The sequence below is a fragment of the Cyrtonyx montezumae genome, unplaced genomic scaffold (genome assembly GCF_038088225.1).
Source record: "Cyrtonyx montezumae isolate F1298 unplaced genomic scaffold, pur_monq_1.0 scaffold_3, whole genome shotgun sequence".
Classification (NCBI taxonomy): Eukaryota; Metazoa; Chordata; class Aves; order Galliformes; family Odontophoridae; genus Cyrtonyx; species Cyrtonyx montezumae.
The window spans coordinates 125,333,223-125,352,902 of NW_027072034.1; the positions used below are offsets into that span (position 1 = coordinate 125,333,223).

The 19,680-nt window shown below is 38.1% G+C and overlaps 1 protein-coding gene across 1 annotated transcript in view; it reads right to left on the reverse strand.

The window, feature by feature from the left end:
* The window catches only part of TRHDE (thyrotropin releasing hormone degrading enzyme), a 207,013-nt gene that overhangs the window by 54,186 nt on the left and 133,147 nt on the right, over positions 1–19,680 (reverse strand). Inside the window, exons 8-9 of the mRNA XM_065741352.1 lie at positions 15,492–15,557; positions 13,530–13,717 (exon numbers count right to left, since the gene is read on the reverse strand). Coding sequence (XP_065597424.1) covers positions 13,530–13,717; positions 15,492–15,557 — 254 coding nt within the window. The remainder of the gene's footprint in view (positions 1–13,529; positions 13,718–15,491; positions 15,558–19,680) is intronic.

Here is a 19,680-nt window from a genome sequence, read left to right on the forward strand (position 1 = left end):
AAGTATTTTGAGAACATAATAATCTAAGATTGAAAGACGTGATTAAAGTTATTTAACACAGAGATAAAGCAAGGCATAAAAATAATTTAGAAGTATAAAGGATAAGAAGAATATCTGAGAGTAAAACGGGTTGGTTAAGACTCCTGCCTCCTTAGTTTAACAACCAAAGCTTATTACCCCAAATGCCTACCCTGTCTCTTCAGATAAAGACAGAAGTGGAATATCCAGAGTGGCTGAAACTGAGAAATGAGGAGAAAAGTCTACTTGGCAGTCATTTTCCATTCTCTGCAGATGGAGAACGCTCAGATTTCATGTACACAGAGACATGACGATTGGGTAATCAGTGCTGAGTCTGAGAGGGCAACAACCTCTCATGGTGGTCTTTGCCAATAGTCTCAACAATTTGAGTACATTATGATGCTGACAAGGGCACTTCCTACAGAGGGAATACCTCCCTAGCCATCTACATGGACTGTTAGCATTTCAGAAATGAACACAAAAGCAAAGAAATGAGAAGATGTGACACTTTGAAAGCAAACAAGTGTTACAGAACAAATGGAAATCCAAGAATTAAAGATTTGTATTTTTGCTTCAGATGTATATTTGGCTGATTTGCAAGACAGGCACAGATAACAGCAGGAAGAAGAAGCATTCAACTGCAAAGCTGAGAAGTTTCTGACTAATAATCTTAAAACCTATTGTAAAACAAAGGACATGGAAAGTTGATAACTTGTGAAATAAAGGATAGCATGTAGTTTGGACATCACATTAGGGTAGTAAAAGCAGAGTAGAGATCTCTCATTTTTTCTCCTTTCCAACACCACTGCTGCTTCTATTAGAGAGGCAAAAGGTCTCAGTATTACACATATTTTGAATATTAAGATAATGGAAAATTGAAAGAAAAATTGGTTAAGGAAAAAAGTGAAAGTGCATTCAACTAATCTATGAAACTACGAGCCTTGTTGCTGTGAAACCTGGAGGCATTTATTACTAGGCTGACAGCATAAGTAGAGGCAAGGTGGTGAGTGAGAAACAACTAAAGCTGTTCAACAGCGTAACAGCTTTGGAGCTTCTGTATACAGAAGGAGATTATACATGAAGCAGAATTCAGCAGTACTGGGCTAAAATTTTGTAAAACACTTATTCTAGGCAGATAGTTTGGTGAAAGGCAGTTTAAAACATCAGAGTTTTTTAAAGTTGTTATACAGTAGAGCATCTAATTCAGTAAAGAGTATTTCAGGTTTCAGGGGAAGCTCATGTGAATATCACAAGAAATTCATGTACTTTTCTTAAGCGTGATTCTACACTGCGTTGGTTCTGTTTAATGGAAAAGGAGATGATGATACATTCATGCTGTGAATATCATTCTCAGAAGAATGCAAAGATTTCATTAGATTTAATATGTGCCAGCAAAGTAATTGTAGGCTGTGCCCAGAGGCACAACACAACAGAAAAGGATTTTATTCCCACTCACACAAGCATTACACATCCTACACTGTGCCAGAGTGTCAAGGGATTCCAAGAATTCAGCACAGATGATGGCAGATAGGAAGCGAAGGTAGCACTAACTTTGTAGGAAAGACAAATAAAAGATGAGAAATGGATACAGGATAACAATTGGAAAGAATTCAGTATACTTTAGAGCTTATTTACAAGTCATTTGGATATGTCCAGTGTTAACTCTTGTGTTCGCAGCAACAAGGAGTAGGTGAAAAATGCTGGCAAAAGTAACTGATTAAGATACATTCCCTTACAAGGCAGATGAAACAGCAGACAACAGTAAACATTTTAATCAAATAAGAAGTCACAATTAGCCAACTTGAATTCTGAAAGTACATAGGTTTTATTAACTGGAGAAAGCCTGCCGGTGTCTGAATTGAACAGGACTTCCGCAATACCAGTGAATGAAAAATTTATGTTTAAAACAACATCAATGAGGGAAAAGATATCATGACATGGTAATGGAACCAGACTAACTCTGGGATGCCTATGAATAATTTTATGGATTTGAAGAAAATTGGGAACACATGGTGCTAAGGCTGGGATTCTTTTCCAATTAGAAAAAGAATGCAATAAAAAGATTGTGGAAGTGTTCATTCCAGGATTATCCTAGGCCATGCTAGGCAGATACAATTCCAGCTCCTTTGCAAAAGCAAAGGATACTTGCTGCAAATCATAGGGCTGATGGATCTGTGTGGGCTTACCCACTCTCTGAGCTCAGAAGAGTTACAGACCTCACTTTTTCCAGAGAACCACAAGCTGTGAATTTTATTAGATGTGGAATTCTTTGATGCTTCACAGATGACCAGAAATCAGTAGCTAGGTCCAACTACTTTTTCCATTTAAATGGAAGTAAAACTTGAGGATTTGGATGGTATTCAAAATTGTGGGCCTGTTATCATTTTGAATATAAATTATACTTATCTCCATGCATGAAGGTGACTACGGATCATATTTGTAAGTTGGAGAAATATTAAAAATTGCATGACAGGATGAATAAGATGTTTATATTCTAGTCTTGAAAGACGCTAGCGCTTTCAAGAAGACTTACTTCTGCTGGTAAGCCTCTTTATTTGCAGTTCTGCCTCAATTCAGCAGCTAATTTTATATATTCTTCTATTATGCATGATTTCATTTAGAAGTTCATGTTTAAAAAGGCAATCATATTGGCACACTGTAGAATAAGGCTTGATTGTTGTTTCTAAAAGAAACTATTTCTAGGATAGATAATGGATTGTGTGCTTTTCCTTTCTGTGTAAGGATCTAAATACAAAAGTATGGAAGTAAAACAATTTTCACTGTCAATATAGTATTGCTGAAAGCACCAAACAGATCATGTATTTTAATACAATCATTGACACTAGAATTAATCTGTAGCTAGAGCAGTAATTAGTATGGCTAACAGCAACATATTAGAGATGCAGCTTTCGAGGTTCTCCTTCAGTCCACCATAGACATAATTATTCCCAGATTTTACAAGAATTTATGGAATATTTTTCATTCATAAAGTATTATGTATTATAGTTGGAACAGGGAAAGCAATTTACATTCTTCAGGATTTTTACGCCAAATATAATTCCCTTACCAATGCAGTGAAACCACTAATTCCCAGATATAAAGAAATGTTTCATTGCACCTTAACACAACCATAAAAGAGCCCATGTGTGTTCCTGTGCTGTAGGATTGCCTTGTGATGAAAGCACAAGTTAGAAAACAGCTGTTTGTCTTTGGCCATCCTAGATAAACCCTATTCTCCCTTGGTCTGATAACTTTTTAAGGGTCAAGGCAATTTAAATTAGTTAATTTCAATTGAACTATTTAATCTGAAAAGAATTATATTATCTGAAAATAATACACTGTCATATGATTATAATTACAATTTTTGAATCAAAAAAACACTGATTGGCTTAGGTTTGAAGGAAACTTAAAGCCCATCCAGCTCCAACCCTCTGCCATGGGCTGGTTGTCACTCACTGGACCAGGCTGCTCAGGGCCCCAACCGTCCTAGCCTTCAGTGCCTCCAGGGACAGGGCACCACAGCTCCTCTGGGCAGCCTGTGCCAGTATATCACAACACTGAGTAAAACATTTCCTCCTCTTTTAGTTTAAAACCATTTCCCCTTAACCTATCACTATCAGACTGTGTAAAAAGTCAGTGCCCCTCCTTAAGTAGTGAACAGCCACAGTGAGGTCTTCTCATAGCCTTCTCCAGGAAGAACAAGCCCAAATCCCTCAACCTGTCTTCATAGGAGAGGTGCTCCAGCCTTTTGAACATCTTTGTGGCCCTCCTCTGGGCCCTCCCCAACAGATGATCATCTTTCTTGTGCTGGGGCCCCAGGCTTGGATACAGTATTGCAGAAGAGGCCTCACGAGGACAGAGTAGAGGGGGAGAATCTTCTCAAAAACCTTCTGCAAAGGTTATCTGTAGTTTTAACTTAACATTTCATACCAAAACAAATTACAAACAAGATGGTTATAAATGTTAAGGGGCTCTTTAAAACTGACTCATTTCAGTGTCAGCACCAGTAGAGAACCTTGCTGAATTTAGAAAAATGTTGTGGGCAAAGAACAAATACTACAAATTCTTTCTCCTCCCTACATAACCTTTTTACATCAGAACACAAAAGACTTCATTTTTGAAAGTGACAAGCAATTTTGGGTGCTGAGTAAGAGAAGGATAGAAAAAAAGCTGGTTTTAAGCAGTTTTAAGTGTGTTCTCTAACAGCTGCCTCTTTACCCTCCAGTAAAAGCTCTTGATCTCTCTCTCCAGCACCCTGTGTTCTGTCTTGCACCAGTGTAAAATGTCCTTGCAGAACTGCACATGTGGTGCTGACCATGCAACTCCCTGTCTCCGTGCTGTACTTTACTCAAGAGCATACAGAGTGCAGATCTGAGACATCTGAACATAATTGTGAGTGGAAGGATGTTTTATGGGGTGAGTATGAACTGGTACTGCCTGTGATACCCTTGCCAGCTACAGGAATATGAGTATCTATGTCCATAGTCCTCCGATATGTTTTCAGAAAATGAAGTCCAAACACTTTCTAGTGTATTCAAATGTTTGGTTTTTATTTTTCCCCAGAACATTATAAATTGAACCAAGATTAAAATATTATTCCTATGGCAGTTTCTGCTTCCTTAGTAAATTTCCCTAACAGCCTAAATATCTTCTGAGATATCTCCTAAAATCTGAGATTCTATTATTGACACTGAGGGTTCAAACACAGAGATAAGTTCCTAATAACAGATTTTTTTTTACCCTTAAGACTGCAAAAGGAAGAAGTGGTAAAAAAGGAACAATACAAGTTATTTTATCCTGTGATGAGCTAAGAGGAATCTACATCTCTGATTTTACAAACTCAACGAAGTATTACATTTATCCACCTCCACCGTTCCCATTACCTTTCCAGCATCCAACTGCTGTCAGTGCTTTCCTCAATCTGTTCTTTGCTTCAGTAAAGCTACCATCTTGACTGCCTTCATTTCTCTGGTTCACTTTGCCTAGGGCAGCTCCACCATTTTAGTGCTCCAGGCTGTGCCTTGCCACACAGCATTCCCTTTTCTTCTCCTTGAATGTTGGGCAGCTCTCCACTAACAGTCACCTAATTCTTCAGTTCACCTCCCCATCTCACTCTGAATTAAAATACATGCTTGCACTTTGACTTACACTCCTTTTCTCACCATGAAATTGATCTAATTAATATGTGTTAATTAACTTGTTTGGGTACTAGCAATTCAAAGGAGTTCCTATAAGCAAATAAGATGAGAAAAAGGACATAGTCTGTGGCAGTAATAAAATACACTAGCAGCTTTTCACTGTCAGCCTAACTTCTGCAGGGATATAAGTGTTGCCACCAATGACACAATATCACAATTTTATCTTTTCTAACATTCAGCAAATTATAACACTGACTGCTGCCTATATCCTGCACATCAGAGCAGCTTGGATGCTTGCCTAGTGAAAGTGTTTCTCATAAATAGAAGCTGTGAAACAGTTTTGGAAATAAAAGTGTTAAATTAAAATTGGCATTTCTGAAATATTCACTAGCAGCAAAATCTTGCTTAAGATACATCAGCACAGAAAAAGACAGGAACAAATTTAAAAGCATCCTCTACTCTGATTTAATAATAATGCTACAAGAAGAGTCTCCAAGAAACAAAGGGGCAAGACACAACACTGAGAACCCTTCAGTAGCTGCCAAATGTAAATAAATAAATAAATAAATAGAAGAAATTTTGCAGCAGGCTAAGTGTGTGCTACGACTATTGGGCTAGCCACCACTCCCACAGGTACCCAAGACAGGTAGGGTTCCTCTGGGTACCTCACAGAAGCAGTGCTATGTCTGCTGGTTTTGAGGAGAAGGACTGCAAGCGCCATGCTCTGTCAGGCTGTTGAGGTTAAGGACTGTCCCTGCACATATTCAAAGACAAAATCTGCTGGTGTCATAGAGCTGTCCCCTACACTAGTGTACATGTAAAATGAAGAGCTCCCCATGCTTTTTCACTCTTCTGTAAGAATAAATATTTTCAAGTACCCGTTTTACCAGCAAAGAAAATGGTTAAATCAGTATCTGGCTGTGTTCATGGACAGTCCTGTGCTTCACTAAGGCCTGTTGATTCTTTAATCTTTTTTTGGTAATTCAATTTCCTCTGTCTCTACTATACAAAGTACCTTCTTCTCCCACAGCCCCATTCCCTTCATTGTTATTACAGCTGATAAAGAGACATTCAGGTTAGTCAAGATGAACCAGGGTACCACATCTACTCCCTAGGTAACAGCACTCAAGTGGTTTCTAGTAGAAATACTGATATAAGCTTATTTTTCAGGTATAGCAAAAAGGAAAGGTTCAACAAGAAAAGACTCAAAGAACATGAGAAAATGAAAGATTAGAGAATATTTCCCAGAGATGAGGAGGTCTTTCCACTTTAGAAAAATATTTGGTAAATGAATCCTCTGCTAATAAAACAATATGGGCCATACTTCTGTTCCTTTCTACTACATAATTAACATTACATATGTTACTTTATGATTGCTATAAGACCTCAAAGATACTTAGCACTTGCCTTGTGCTCCTAACATTTTACATTTAACCAACCCCTCAGCTGATAAATGGACAGAGTATTTTCCCCATTTCTGTTCACTATAATGGGATACCAATAAGAATACACACAGCAATACCTAAGCACATCTAGGCTTTCACTATTGAAATAAATATCAGTAAAGGGACAAGCACAGCCTTTTTCTGAAAAGCTTGCATATATGAGCTTTGTGCATGAAATTCAGAAGAGAATTGAAAGGAAGTAAATTCTGTAGTTTATCATTCATCTTGGAGTGGAGTGATTGCTAAGCAGCTCTGCTGCCAGCTATAATGCCTTTCAGTTATTATTACTACATGGTTCTAGACACAGGAGTCCAGTTTTGCTGGTTACATCCCTGTCTTGCACCATTCCACTAAATTTCCCCTTTTCCAACCACGTGGAGAAAGGCACCAAGGATTACTGCACTTCAGCAGGTATGACTCGGTACCTTATCATGAACAAGCAAAGATTGGCTACAGAAGTAGTGTGCATGATAAGAACTCTATATAAGTTAATATTAGCTTAGCAACGCAAATTATACTGATAATATTGAAAAGGTTATTTCTCCACTTTTGAGGAGACAAGCTCTTCATATTTTTAAAACACAAAACATATTCATTACTAAAAAGCTTTGGTCTGCTCTTCATTACAGTATATAAATGGCTTATGGATTTCATCAAAGCTGATTAGTTCATTGTCTAGACCATAGATTATTTTTCATAAGATTTCTTGTCATATCTGTGAGCCATTCTTGTAATGATGGATGAGTCTGGTGCCTTAAAATCATAACTTTCTCTGTCAGGAGGGAAAAGCACTGAACCCTGTCAGATGGAATATCACCTCACCCCCTGTAGCCTCCCATGATGTAAGAGAATAATCCATTCTCAGAGAGGTGTACATGGCTGCAGGATGGAACCTACACATACCAAAAGGATTTTTACTCAGGAGAAGTGTATGAACTATGTATCTGTTACTGGAGTTTTAATTTTTTGCCTATATAAACTGAAATTGCAACGAAATTGTTCTACTGCAGACTTCAACGTTTAAATAAAGCTCAGAGACCTTGCTCCTTCAGAGGAATGTTATTCCTAGAAATGGTGTCTGTCATTGTTAGCATTTTTCTTCACAAAATGAGAACACTTATGATGTAAAGGTATGAATGTCAAGAAAAATCTATGCTTAGTTTGCAAAGAAGTGAAGCTGTATACCTTCTGTAATCCTAAACTAAGCATTAGAGCTTGGAATGCCATACAGTCATTTCTAGGCACACAAATAAATCACAGTAGATGCCTATGTGTGTTATCTTGAAACACGCTTTTCTGCAGTTACAGAGAGATGACAATTTCAATTACACGCAACATGGAAAAATCAACTATATTTAACTATATTTTAAACTATATTTAATCATTCTCTTCCATAGTAAAATTAAAGACACTTGTACTAGTAAATTAGAGGTAAGACTCTGTCAAGGGTATCAACAGTTTTTATTTTAACTATTTCCCATTCAGAAAAAACTGCTTGTGTATGTGCCTCTATATGATTTTTCTGGCTTCACACAGGACCTCCCAAAATCCAAATCCTACACCAAGGGGTGTTCTCCAAACATTTCTTGAACTCCAGCAGCTTAGGGCTGTGCCCACTGCCCTCTGGCGTAGACCACTTCCCTGACCCCCAGCTGCCCTTGCTCTGACACAGCTCCATGCTGTTCCCTGTCCCAGTCACAGAGAGCAGAGCTCACCACTGCAATTCTGCTCCCTGTGAGAGCTGCAACCACCATGAGGCCTTCCTTTAGCTCCTCTGCTCTGGGTTGGACAAACCCTGGGATCTCAGCTGCTCCTCGTATGTCTTACTGTGCAGACCCTTCTCGAATTTTATATCCTTCATTGGATGCTCCTTAATAATTTTACATCCTTTTTTCATTGTGCTGCCTAAAGCTTTCTAAAGGAAGGCAAGGTTAGATTTCCCTAGAAAGGGACTTAACAGTATTGCTTTGAAGGTAATGGTACTGACAGAATCACAGAATCATGGGATCACAGAGGTTGGAAGGGACCACTAGAGATCACCAAGTCCAACCCCTCTGCCAAAGCAGGTACCTTACAATAGTTTGCACAGGTAGGCATCCAGATGGGTCATGAATATCTCCAAAGAATGAGACTCCATATCCTTTCTGGGCAACCTCTTCCAGTGTTCTGTCACCCTCATTGTAAAGAAGTTCTTCTGCATGTTTGTATTGAACTTCCTATGTTCAAGTTTTAGGCCACAGCTCCTTGTCCTATTACTACACATCACCAAGAAGAGTCTGGCTTCATCCATTTGCCTCCCTCCCCACTTCAGATATCTAAAAACATTAATCAGATCCCCTCTCAGTCTTCTTTTCTCCGTGCTGAACAGACCCAGGTTACTCAGCCTTTCCTCACATAGGAGACGCTCCAGACCCTTCATCATCTTTGTCACCTTCTGCTGGACTCCTTCTATGAGATCCCTGTCTTTAATGAACTGAGAAACCCCGAACTGGACAGTGTATTCTAAATGTACCCTCATCAAGAAAGAGCAGAGAGGAAGGATCCCCTCCCTCCATCTGCTGGCCATGCTCTTTTTAATGCACCCATTTATTGATGTGCCAAGCTTAACTACAGCCCCACCTCTGGATAATTTATGACTGCGTGGCAGATACACAACCTTAAGAGCCTTCCAAGGAATCCCTCAAGCCTTCCAATACATATCACATTGTCTGTTTAGATGATAAACTCCTGAAAAGGCTTGCAGCAGTACATTTTCTGTATTTTGTACAGTTTTACTATTTACATAGTTTAAAATTATAATTATGATTAATCCAGAGATAAACTATCCTAACAAAGCCATTGTCACATGCTCTGCAAGAGTAGGGCCCAAAATGTGGCATAGATGCAATCTGCTCCCCACTTTTTGCAGTGACTGTTATGGCTCCCCAGGAAGCCATGCATCTAAGACTGAATTCATGGATTGCTTAGGGAAGCTGAACACTGATTTTACTGGACTAAGAGGTAGGCTGCTGACACATAACTCCCGGGCTTGCAGTTTCACATTACATACATCTCTGTGCTTCCCGTAACACCCATCTGGGCTATCTAGTCCCACCAAATCCTTGCAGCTCCCTGACCATAATGACCAGCAGACTCAGCCAGAATGCTGCACTGAGTGTCCATCAAAGTCTTGTTTCAATTCCAGTTATTGACCCACATTGTGAACTTGCAGAAAAACTAGCCCCTTCTATCACTTCTCACGAGATCCAGTTCTTGCAAAATTAAAAAAACCACGGGGAATAATACATCATGAATTATCAAATGACATCCCATTAATGCGATTTTCTCTGTCTACCACTTTCACAAGAATCAAAAAAAGAGTGACTTATTCAATGAAAAAAAGAAAAAGAACAGCAACAACAGAAAGAACTGCTATTGTTGACAGAAAGATTAAATTTATGTTCAGTCTGTCAATCTTGCTTTTCTACTTAATTTCATGGTAGGAATGGACATTTAATGACACAAGGGCATTGTGCACATCAAATCACATGCACACCAGTAAATGGTAAGCTCATTTTTCTAACACCTTTGACTCTTCTATGTAACTAAGCTACAAAACTTTAATATAAAATGGTGAGTGATTTTTGAAAGATGAATGGAATGGGAAAGTTTCGTCTTTTGCTAAAAGCGTATGGCTTCTGCTATTTGGTATGTATATTTACACAAAATGACTTTCAAATAACTAACTGAGAGGTAGCAAACTAGCTCCATCATTTAACTGTCTGAAGTAAACATTTCATCGGCAAAGCCTTCCCTAGGCAAGGGACTTCCTCTCATTTGTGGTTAGAATACCATGGAAGCACAAAGAAAAATAAATCTGAGGCAGGAAAAGAACAGTAAACAGACTTGACAAAGAAGATACACATATGTATTGTCTGGTCTTCTTGGACAATAAACTCCTGGCAGAGCCCATTCTGATACCTTCATTTTCTGTGCTGTATATTGTACTGAAATTCACATTGTTTAGAACTCAATTGTAATACAATTTTTAGGCAAAATCAACTAAGAAACTCAGCTCACCTTTCTCTGTTAGTGCAAAACATTACCCATCCACATTATTTCCAAATACAGTCTGAAATTTCATAAAAAGAAACACCAGGTGGTTGTGGTGGGTGACTGTCTTTTAAAAGTGACCAAGGCTCCCCTCTGCCAGCCTGACAGGGAGACTCAAGATGTCTGCTGCCTCTCAGAGACAAGATTCAAAGCACTGCTGAAAGAGTGCCACAGTTCAACAACAGCACAGACTACTATCTCCTGTTGCTGTTCCATGCAGTACAAACAGCAGAGAAGAAGGTTATCAGTAGTCAGTGAGATGGGTTGAGAGCTGGTTGACTGGCATAGCTCAGAGAGTTGTGATCAGTGTCATAGAGTCTAGTTGAAGGCCTGTATCTAGTGGTGGTCCCAAGAGGCTGATGCTGTGTCCAGTCTTGTTCAACTTCTTCAACAGTGACCTGGATGATGGGATGGAGTCCACCCTCTGCAATTTTGCTGATGTTACACAGCTGGGAGGAGGCTGTGCTGCTGTTCAGCAGAACCTAGGCAGTCTGGAGAGCTGAGCAGAGAGGAATCTTACGAGGTTTAACAACAGCAAATGTAGAGTCCTGCACCTAGAGACAATTAACCACATGCAACAGTACAGGTTTGATGGTTGGACTAGATGATCTTGTAAGTCCTTTCCAACCTTATGAACCTATGAACCTAGGTTAGAGGATGGAGAGGAGCTCTGCAGAGAAGGACCTTGGAATCCTGGTGTATAACAAGTTGGACATGAGCTAGCAGTGTCACCTCGTTGGGGTGCATTAAAAAAAGTGAGGCCATCAGGTGCAGGGAGGTGACTTTCCCCCCTCTACTCTGCTCTGGTAAAGCTACATCTGGAATACTGTGTCCAGTTCTGGGCTCCTCAGTTCAAAAAGGCCAGGTCTCCAAGAAAAAGTCCAGCAGATGGCAAAGAAACTGGTAAAGGGCCTTGAGCATCTTCTATGCAAGGAAAGGCTGAGATACCTGAGTCTGTTCAGCCTACAGAAAAAGAGACTGAGAGGGGATCTGATTAATGTTTATAAATATTCAAAGTGCAGGAGGCAATTGGATGCCTCTATTCAGTGGCATGTAGTGATAGGACAGGGAGCAATGACCAAAATTTTGATGTTCCACGAAAATATGTGGAAGAACTTCTTTATAGTGAGGGTGACAGAGCATTGGAATAAGTTGCCCAGAGAGGTTCTGGAGTGTTCTACTGTGGAGATATTAAAGACCCATCTGTATGCTTACCTGTGCAAACTTTTGTAAGGTAACTGCTTTGGACTCAATGATCTCTAGCGGTCCCTTCCAACCCCTGCAATCCTGTGATTCTGTGAATTCTGAATTAATTTCACATGTGAAAATAAAACTATTAAGAGTCTACTTCTCACTCCTAATATTCTACCATATAAAACGCTTTCATGCCTGGTAGTGTTTACACATGAGTTACAGTAGCAGTTAATACAATCCATGCTGAATACCTAACAAATATATTTGAGAAAATCTCCACAATACTTAAGAGGCTTAACATCTCTGTTTTAAGATATCAAAAAATGTTAATATCTGTTTTTTCTGAGTAGTAAATCCACTAATATTTTATATGAAAATACACAGGTGCAGAAATTAAGTTCTTAAGTGAAGGGAGAATCGCTCTTATACTGCACTGAACCATGAGTCAAGTTCATTTCCAACTGTCTACAGTAACTTGTTTTATATAATATTGGAGGTCCCTTTCAGCCTCTACAATTCTGTAATAGTATTCACAAGCCAACTTGTTTCAGCCCAAGACTTAAACATATGCTTTATACCATACTAGATTGTTCCAATACAGCCAGGAAAAAGAAAAAAAATAAATAAATCCAAGTTACTGTTTCATGTTTGAGTTCTATAATATTTGTTTTATAAAAAAACCCAATGAGTTAGTTATAAATATTTCCCAGTATATGTAATTATAATTTTAGGCAGGAATATTCTATAAACTTCAGATGTGTCAAGCTAAATTCAGTATTAATGATTTAAATCTATAAGACAAACATGGAGAACACAAGGTTCAGAATATGCCTTCTTTCACACTAAGCAAGAAGCAGTGAATGTGTAAGCTTCTAAGGATGAAGTGTAATTTTCTACAAACATCTCTAAATGTTTGACACTAAATTATTACAGCAGAATTGCTTTAAACAAGATGAGGATTCCCCAGCACGATCAAGGAATATCAGTTTGTTCCTGGGACAAAGGAATTGGGTGGAGTTAGCTTGACAGTGGCAAGGAATCAATCTAGGAGGTGGAAAAAGGACACAGGTGGAGGTGTGTAAGTGCTTCCTGATTTTGGTCAGTGGAACAGTCCCTGCAGGACCAGTTCAACTGATTTAAAAAATGGAACAACCACAACTCCCTGCCTTCTATAGCAGTCCAGTGCAGCACTTGACTGCTTCCCAGATCAAGTGAGGTATCTAGCCAATATATGGTTACATCTTCCTACTTACTGTATGAGCATGGAGAGGTCTAGACCAAACAGTTGCTTAAAAAATATCAGACCTTCCAACCGCGTTCCAAGTTATTTCACAGAGTGTGACAAAATCAAAAGAGATGAAGAGGAAACAGATGCATGACATAAGACTGCTAAGTCAGAGATAGAGCTGTCAGAATGCAAATGGACACATTAAAGCTTTATCTTGTTCTATTTCTCTAATGATTTCGGTTAATTCTTTTAACTAGCCTAATCTTTAATAAAGTTCAAATGGAAGTGCCACAACATGTTATTGATTCCATGCAAAGCACAGAGTTTTCTGCAGAGGCAACTCTATAAAAATACACAAAAAAGCAGTTAAACTACTACACACTCTTGAAGATATTCATTGAGAAAAATAAGTACCTGTTGTCTCCAGGGCCAAAATCCTTGGTTTTAGTATCACTATCATAAACAAAACGCTCTTGGGTTATTACTATGACACTGTCCGTAGTTTCATTTCCCAAGATGGTGATAACAGGATAACCCATCTGTAGTGTCCACTGATCCATTACTTCTTGGATATTTACAGATTTTCCAACCCTTTTTAAAGCCTTCAAGAAAAAAACAGAAGTTTTGGTATGTTGAAGCAGTACCACAATCGAACACGTAAAACTGTTTTGTCTCCGTTTTTTGATTTTTTTCTGTCCTAGAAGAGCATAAATAATTTTAGTGGTCTAAATAACTATCATGCATGCACACACATTCACAGTTATATTCAGTAAATACACACGAACTACAAAATTACACCAACACTGTGTATATTAAATATTGAGCAATTTTCCATAGATAAGAGTCACAAAGTCAACATTTTTACAAATCACTCAAGCACTGTTGCTGTAAAGGAAGAAACAATCTACTTTTCAGGGTCTTTACACAGGAATCAAAGAAGTACTGGGTGGCTATTTCCAAAAGCTATTCCTGACCAGACAACATTAAAAAAACCCATGTATTTTTAACAGTATTAGTTGATTGCAGGTATTTGCAGTAAGGCACATTTCAAAATGCTTGATGTCTGAAAATATAAAGCTTCTCTTTTCTGAAAATCAAATGTCTGTCCTTATTTGAAAACCCTGTCCCTCCTGTCCAAAGTGAGACCATGCATACAACCATATACCCCTAGCTCCTTCAAAAAACTGTATGTCATGATACTGTAGGATTAACATGTTCATATTTGATAAAGTATGTCAATAAAATGTTGATTTAGAGTTGGAATCACATTTGAAATAAAAAGAGATGCTACAGCTTCACGGGAGATGAGACCAGATATGAGAATGACAGGCACCAGTTGCTATTCAAGTGACAGAAATATGTGTAGCTGCTGAATAGCCCTTGATCACAGATGAATTAACCTCAGTAGAACCCAGCAAGAAGTCTTCAGAAATGAAGAAGCAATTGCAGTGTATTAGGAACAAAAAGGCTGGCAACAAACAGGGTTATAGGTGAAAGAAAAAAGTAATTATTAGACTTCACAATAGAATTAAACATGCAATGTAGCCCTAGTGTTTAGGGTCCAGAATGAAGTCTTGTTTTTGTTCTATTAGTTATGGGTTCTTCTGTTCTTTCAAGGGTATGACCATCCCATTTCCCTCCCATTGCCCAGCATTTCCCAAAAGGCTTTACCACAGGAAGATACCAGGGCTCATTTTAAAGCAGCTGGTGGTTCAGGTTCAACATCTAGTGGCTAGTCAACTGAATCCTTGTCTATACTTTTCTGATTATACTGACTAGGTTTTTGGGACTCCAGTCATTCCTATTTAGCAAATGTCAGTTGAGATATCCTATAATATTCAACTGAGTCTAGAAACTAAGCATTGGTAAAGCAATGAAAGGGAACTTGGACATAAAAACTAGAATTCTCTGCAGGACACCTAATGTTACAATAAACGGTTATCCGTTTAGAGTAAACTTTTAAGCTTTTATAATTTTTTCTTTCACACAAATCAAACTCCATACAAAAATCAAGAACACACCTGATGTAAACGCCAGAGCACAGTATTTCCACGCACTTTCCAGCTTTTGGGCCTCAACCTTCTGCCCCTAAAGGCAATGATAGTATGTTCCACAAACTAACTTCTACTGCACATCAGTGACACAATGCAAGCAAAGAAATATATTTCAACATAATAAAGATCTGAATACTGAAAAAAAGACATGTTTCAGTTTTGCCACTCTGTTAACACTAATGGAATCTCCTTGCATCAATTTTTAAATTTGCTCTGGGGTCTGAGGATCTCATTATGCTCTATTCAGACTTAAGCTCACCAAGAAAATATACCACAGTACATTCCTGCTTCTTGTTCAGTGCAATAGATTAATGCATTTTACCTTTGACAACGTGTTCCAGAGATCATTTCTGGCTGCATTGCCATACTTGTGAATGGTTAAATAGTCCTACAGAAACAAAATGAAAATACAAATCAGCATTACACAAGCCAAACAACTACAGTCGTGAATCATTGCTAGTATAAGTTAAATCACATTAATGATTTCATTTGTCAGAAATCCAGAAATATACAATATGTCTATCCTAAGGGAATAAATAAACAGTTTCTTAAGCTAGTTTACAATGCAAAAATTGTTGCTACGAATTTCATTTACAGCATTCAATGTTCTTCTTTTTCGTTGCAAGTCACTCTATAAACTAAAACTTTTGAATATATTTATTTTAATAATTGCCTGTTCTCAGAATGGATTCCTAGGCAATTGACACAATGGAAAGGAGAAGCTTCTGAAACTTAGTTAGAATAGTTATTTTAGATGGGGACATTCTGTGTCTAGTATTAACAATATGCTCACTTTGATGACAGATTTGTAACAAAAGACTTAACTGAGCAATAGGTTATTATCAGAACTACAAACTCTTATGTAGAGAGACTCTGGTGTTTCAACATCAAAATACCTAATATTGGTAACTCAGGGTATAACAGTTTATCACAAAGGTTCTTCACCTTCACAGTGAAAAGATGTGGTGGAAAAGGGCTGGCTGGAACAAAACATAGGGATACATTCAGTGTTTTCACTGAATATACAACTGAAGGTCTGAAAGGAATACAAATTGAATGCTTTCACTTATTCACAGTTCCAATGGCTGAGGGTCCATTCTTCTCACATAGCAGTTAGAAATACAATGCTTGATAAGCCATAATTATAACAAATTAACTTACAAAATTAATAGTTTAAGCATATCACCAAGTTGAGTCTGGCTTATTCAGGCACAAGATGCCTGTATTTTTTTTACAGTCATCTGGAGAAACAACACTGTTTCTTACCTTCTTTTGTAATTAGAAAACAGCTCATTCAATTACAGTAGTGAAATTCAGCAATGATAGCTTGAATAACATATTTCCAGCATTTTGATTGGAAGGATTAAATGTAAAAAAAACCCACTTATCAGAAGTGGTAAATCAATGTATTCCACTGCACTTGAATTTTCACAATCTTCACTTTCAACAATGGTAGGAGACAAACCCTAATTTACAACACAATGATAAAACTGAGACAAATTTGCTGACTCTGTTATCTGTGTTTTGTGTGAAGTAAAACACTTTGGGAATAATTAGTGTTTGGAAAGCAAATTTTCTGATATACAAATTGTAGCACCTGTGACAGATTTAGCTTTTGTCAGACGACTCATAGTACAACAGGCAGCAACTCCCATTTAATCACAGACTAGGAAGGCTAAATGAGAACACTGACTCTCTAAATGCAGTGCCTAGTCTTCACAATGTCATGAGAATAACTTAGAAGAAAGACAATACAATACAGGCTGCACCTACAGCACGCTGTGCTTCCATTTTGTCTAAAAATACAGTAATCTGAGACATAGTGAAATATTCAATAGCTTTCAAAGCTGAAAAAGTTGAATTTCAAATTAAAAAGCTAAAATAGGAATAAACAAAAGTAGGGCAAGGTAAATAAATAACAACAACTGCACACGTGCACTCTAAGTTGTGCTAGAAAATGCAGCATGGATTGGTTCTTCTGAGAGTTGCTTTCAGAATTGTTACAAAGCAAAATAAAATGAGTGGGACACTTGAGTGGATCACTTTATGTGATACAGGCATTCATCCTTTTTACCAGTCTACCATTTAGACACTAAATATGACTTTCGCTTTTTGTATCTAGAGAAACTGCAAATGGATGAAATGCTTCCTTCCTTTTATTTTGCTTTTTAGCTATCAATACACCAGCTGCTAAGTTTAGATATAGATCAACACTGACTTTTAAAAATTCATTATCCGCCAATCTAACAAGTTGATTTTATTATGGAAAACAAAAATAACATTTATCACAATCAAAAACACAACGTAAGAATACACAGTCTTGATAAAGGACAACTTCACTGTAGATTTTTTATTTCAGTAAAAATACACTTAGATCATATGCATAACAACAACCTAGGAGTGGTACCTAATACATACTATACAAACAGCAACGTTAATGCATAAATCTCAATCACAGTGTGCAGTTTTGGATGCCATAACATAAGGACATAAAACTATTAGAGAGAGCATCCAAAGAAGGGCTACAAAGAAGATGAAGGGTCTGGAGGGCAAGATGTATGAGAAGTGGTTGACGTACAAGAGAAGAGGAGGCTGAGGAGAGGCCTTATGGTGGCCTACAGCTCCTCAAGAGTGGACCAGAGGGGCAGCACTGATCTGCTCTCTGGTGACAGCAACAGGATCTGAGGGAACAGCACGAACTGCATCAGGGAAGGGTGAGACTGGGGATCAGGAGAAGTTTTCTCACCACAGGGAAAGCTGGGCACTGGAACAGGCTCCCCAGGGCAGTGGTCATGACCCCAATCTGCTGGAGTTTAAGTTGCATTTGAACTCTCAGACATAGGGTTTAGATTTTAGGGGATCCTGTGTGGAACTGGAAGTTGAACTCAATGATCCTTCTGAGTCCCTTCCAAATCAGGATATTCTAACTATGATTCTGTGATTTTGCAAAGATACTGAAACAAGTAAAATCAAAAGTCTTCAGCTATTAGTCTTCTGCTTTCAATAATAACCAGTAGCAGACAGCAAGAAAGGGTATAAAACTGGACAAGCATCCAGTGATAGTTCACCAATATGCTCTGCCAGCATCTAGCATGTCATGGCACAAACAATTCTGCGTAGATTAATCTTTGGTTTTAAAATCATCTTTCATGAATTTGGCTAGTCACTTTCTGAACCCATATAAATGTTCAGCATTTGCAATATATTATTAAAAAAAAAAATCACACTGTAGTGGACTACTGTGTGAAGGTAGCTTTGTTTCAACCATCTACCAGTCTGCTGATTTCATCTGCTGCTGTCTAGCTTTGACACCAGAAGAGACAATGAACTGCTGTTTCCTATTCATTTCTCTCTGTATCATACTTGCTTTTACAGATCTCTGCTATAAGTGTTCTCGTACCAGAGTTTGATTTTAAATTGTGGACTCCATCAGGACTCTCAGCTACTTTCCACTACGCTGCCAATTTACAAGTCAAGCTAATGGCTTCCAACCTAGCTAGGGTTACCATGACCAGTCTTAACTTTCATTAACAAACTGGTAGCCCCTTTTACAGTACCTATCATAGATACTCCCTTAACATAAAATAAGAAGCTTAAACACATCTGCATCAAATACATTCCACAAAGTATTAAAATTGGAGTCAAAGTGCATACCCTACTTTTCTGTTCTAAGGATGGAACAAGCAGGAACATAATCCATTTTTCCTGCTGAGGATCCATATCTAAGTCTTAAGTAGCTTGCAAAGGGGCAGAAGACATTCTCATCCACTGTAATTCTCAAGGGCAAGAATACTTCAACTCTACATTGAATAGAAAAGACCTAAAGAACATGAAAAATTTGGCCACAGCTGTTTAAATATAAGCTGTGCTCAGCACAGCTCCAAAGGTAGTAAAGTTACTTAAAGCAACTTTTTAATATCCGCATTTGCCCAGAACCATCTGGGTGCAAGGCTGCTTCTCATCACAAAATTCCATGTCTATCACCTACAAAAGCTGTTCTATCAACTGGAGTATGCTGGAGTACGGAGAGATCCTTCAGCCACTTTCCTAACTTTCAGCTATAACCCTAGGGTGTACGTCAGAAGAAAAGATGGCACAAAAACCTCTTTTAACAACTCAAGATTCAAGACAGCTCTTCAATACATCCACCTTTCTCACTCATTGTAAGGCCTCCTCTAAATGTTTTCTTAGTCATGTGGAAAGTAGAAAGCTCCTAGACCCTGACACAATGTCACTTAACATGAAAATTAATCACACACACCCCCCAAAAAATATAAATCATAGAACACAATGCCTTCACCTCTATCATTAAAATCATAATTGGACAATGTGGGTTTGTGACACTAGTTTTATGACTTTTAATATCAGATAGCAAAAAGAAATCCAAAATCCATTGTGCCATGAAAACAAATTCCAACTATTACATAAGTAGAATCAAAGATCTATCAAAAAAAAGTCCCAACAGATTTAGACTATTATGTAATGTTTTGTCAAAGACTAATCTTAATCTT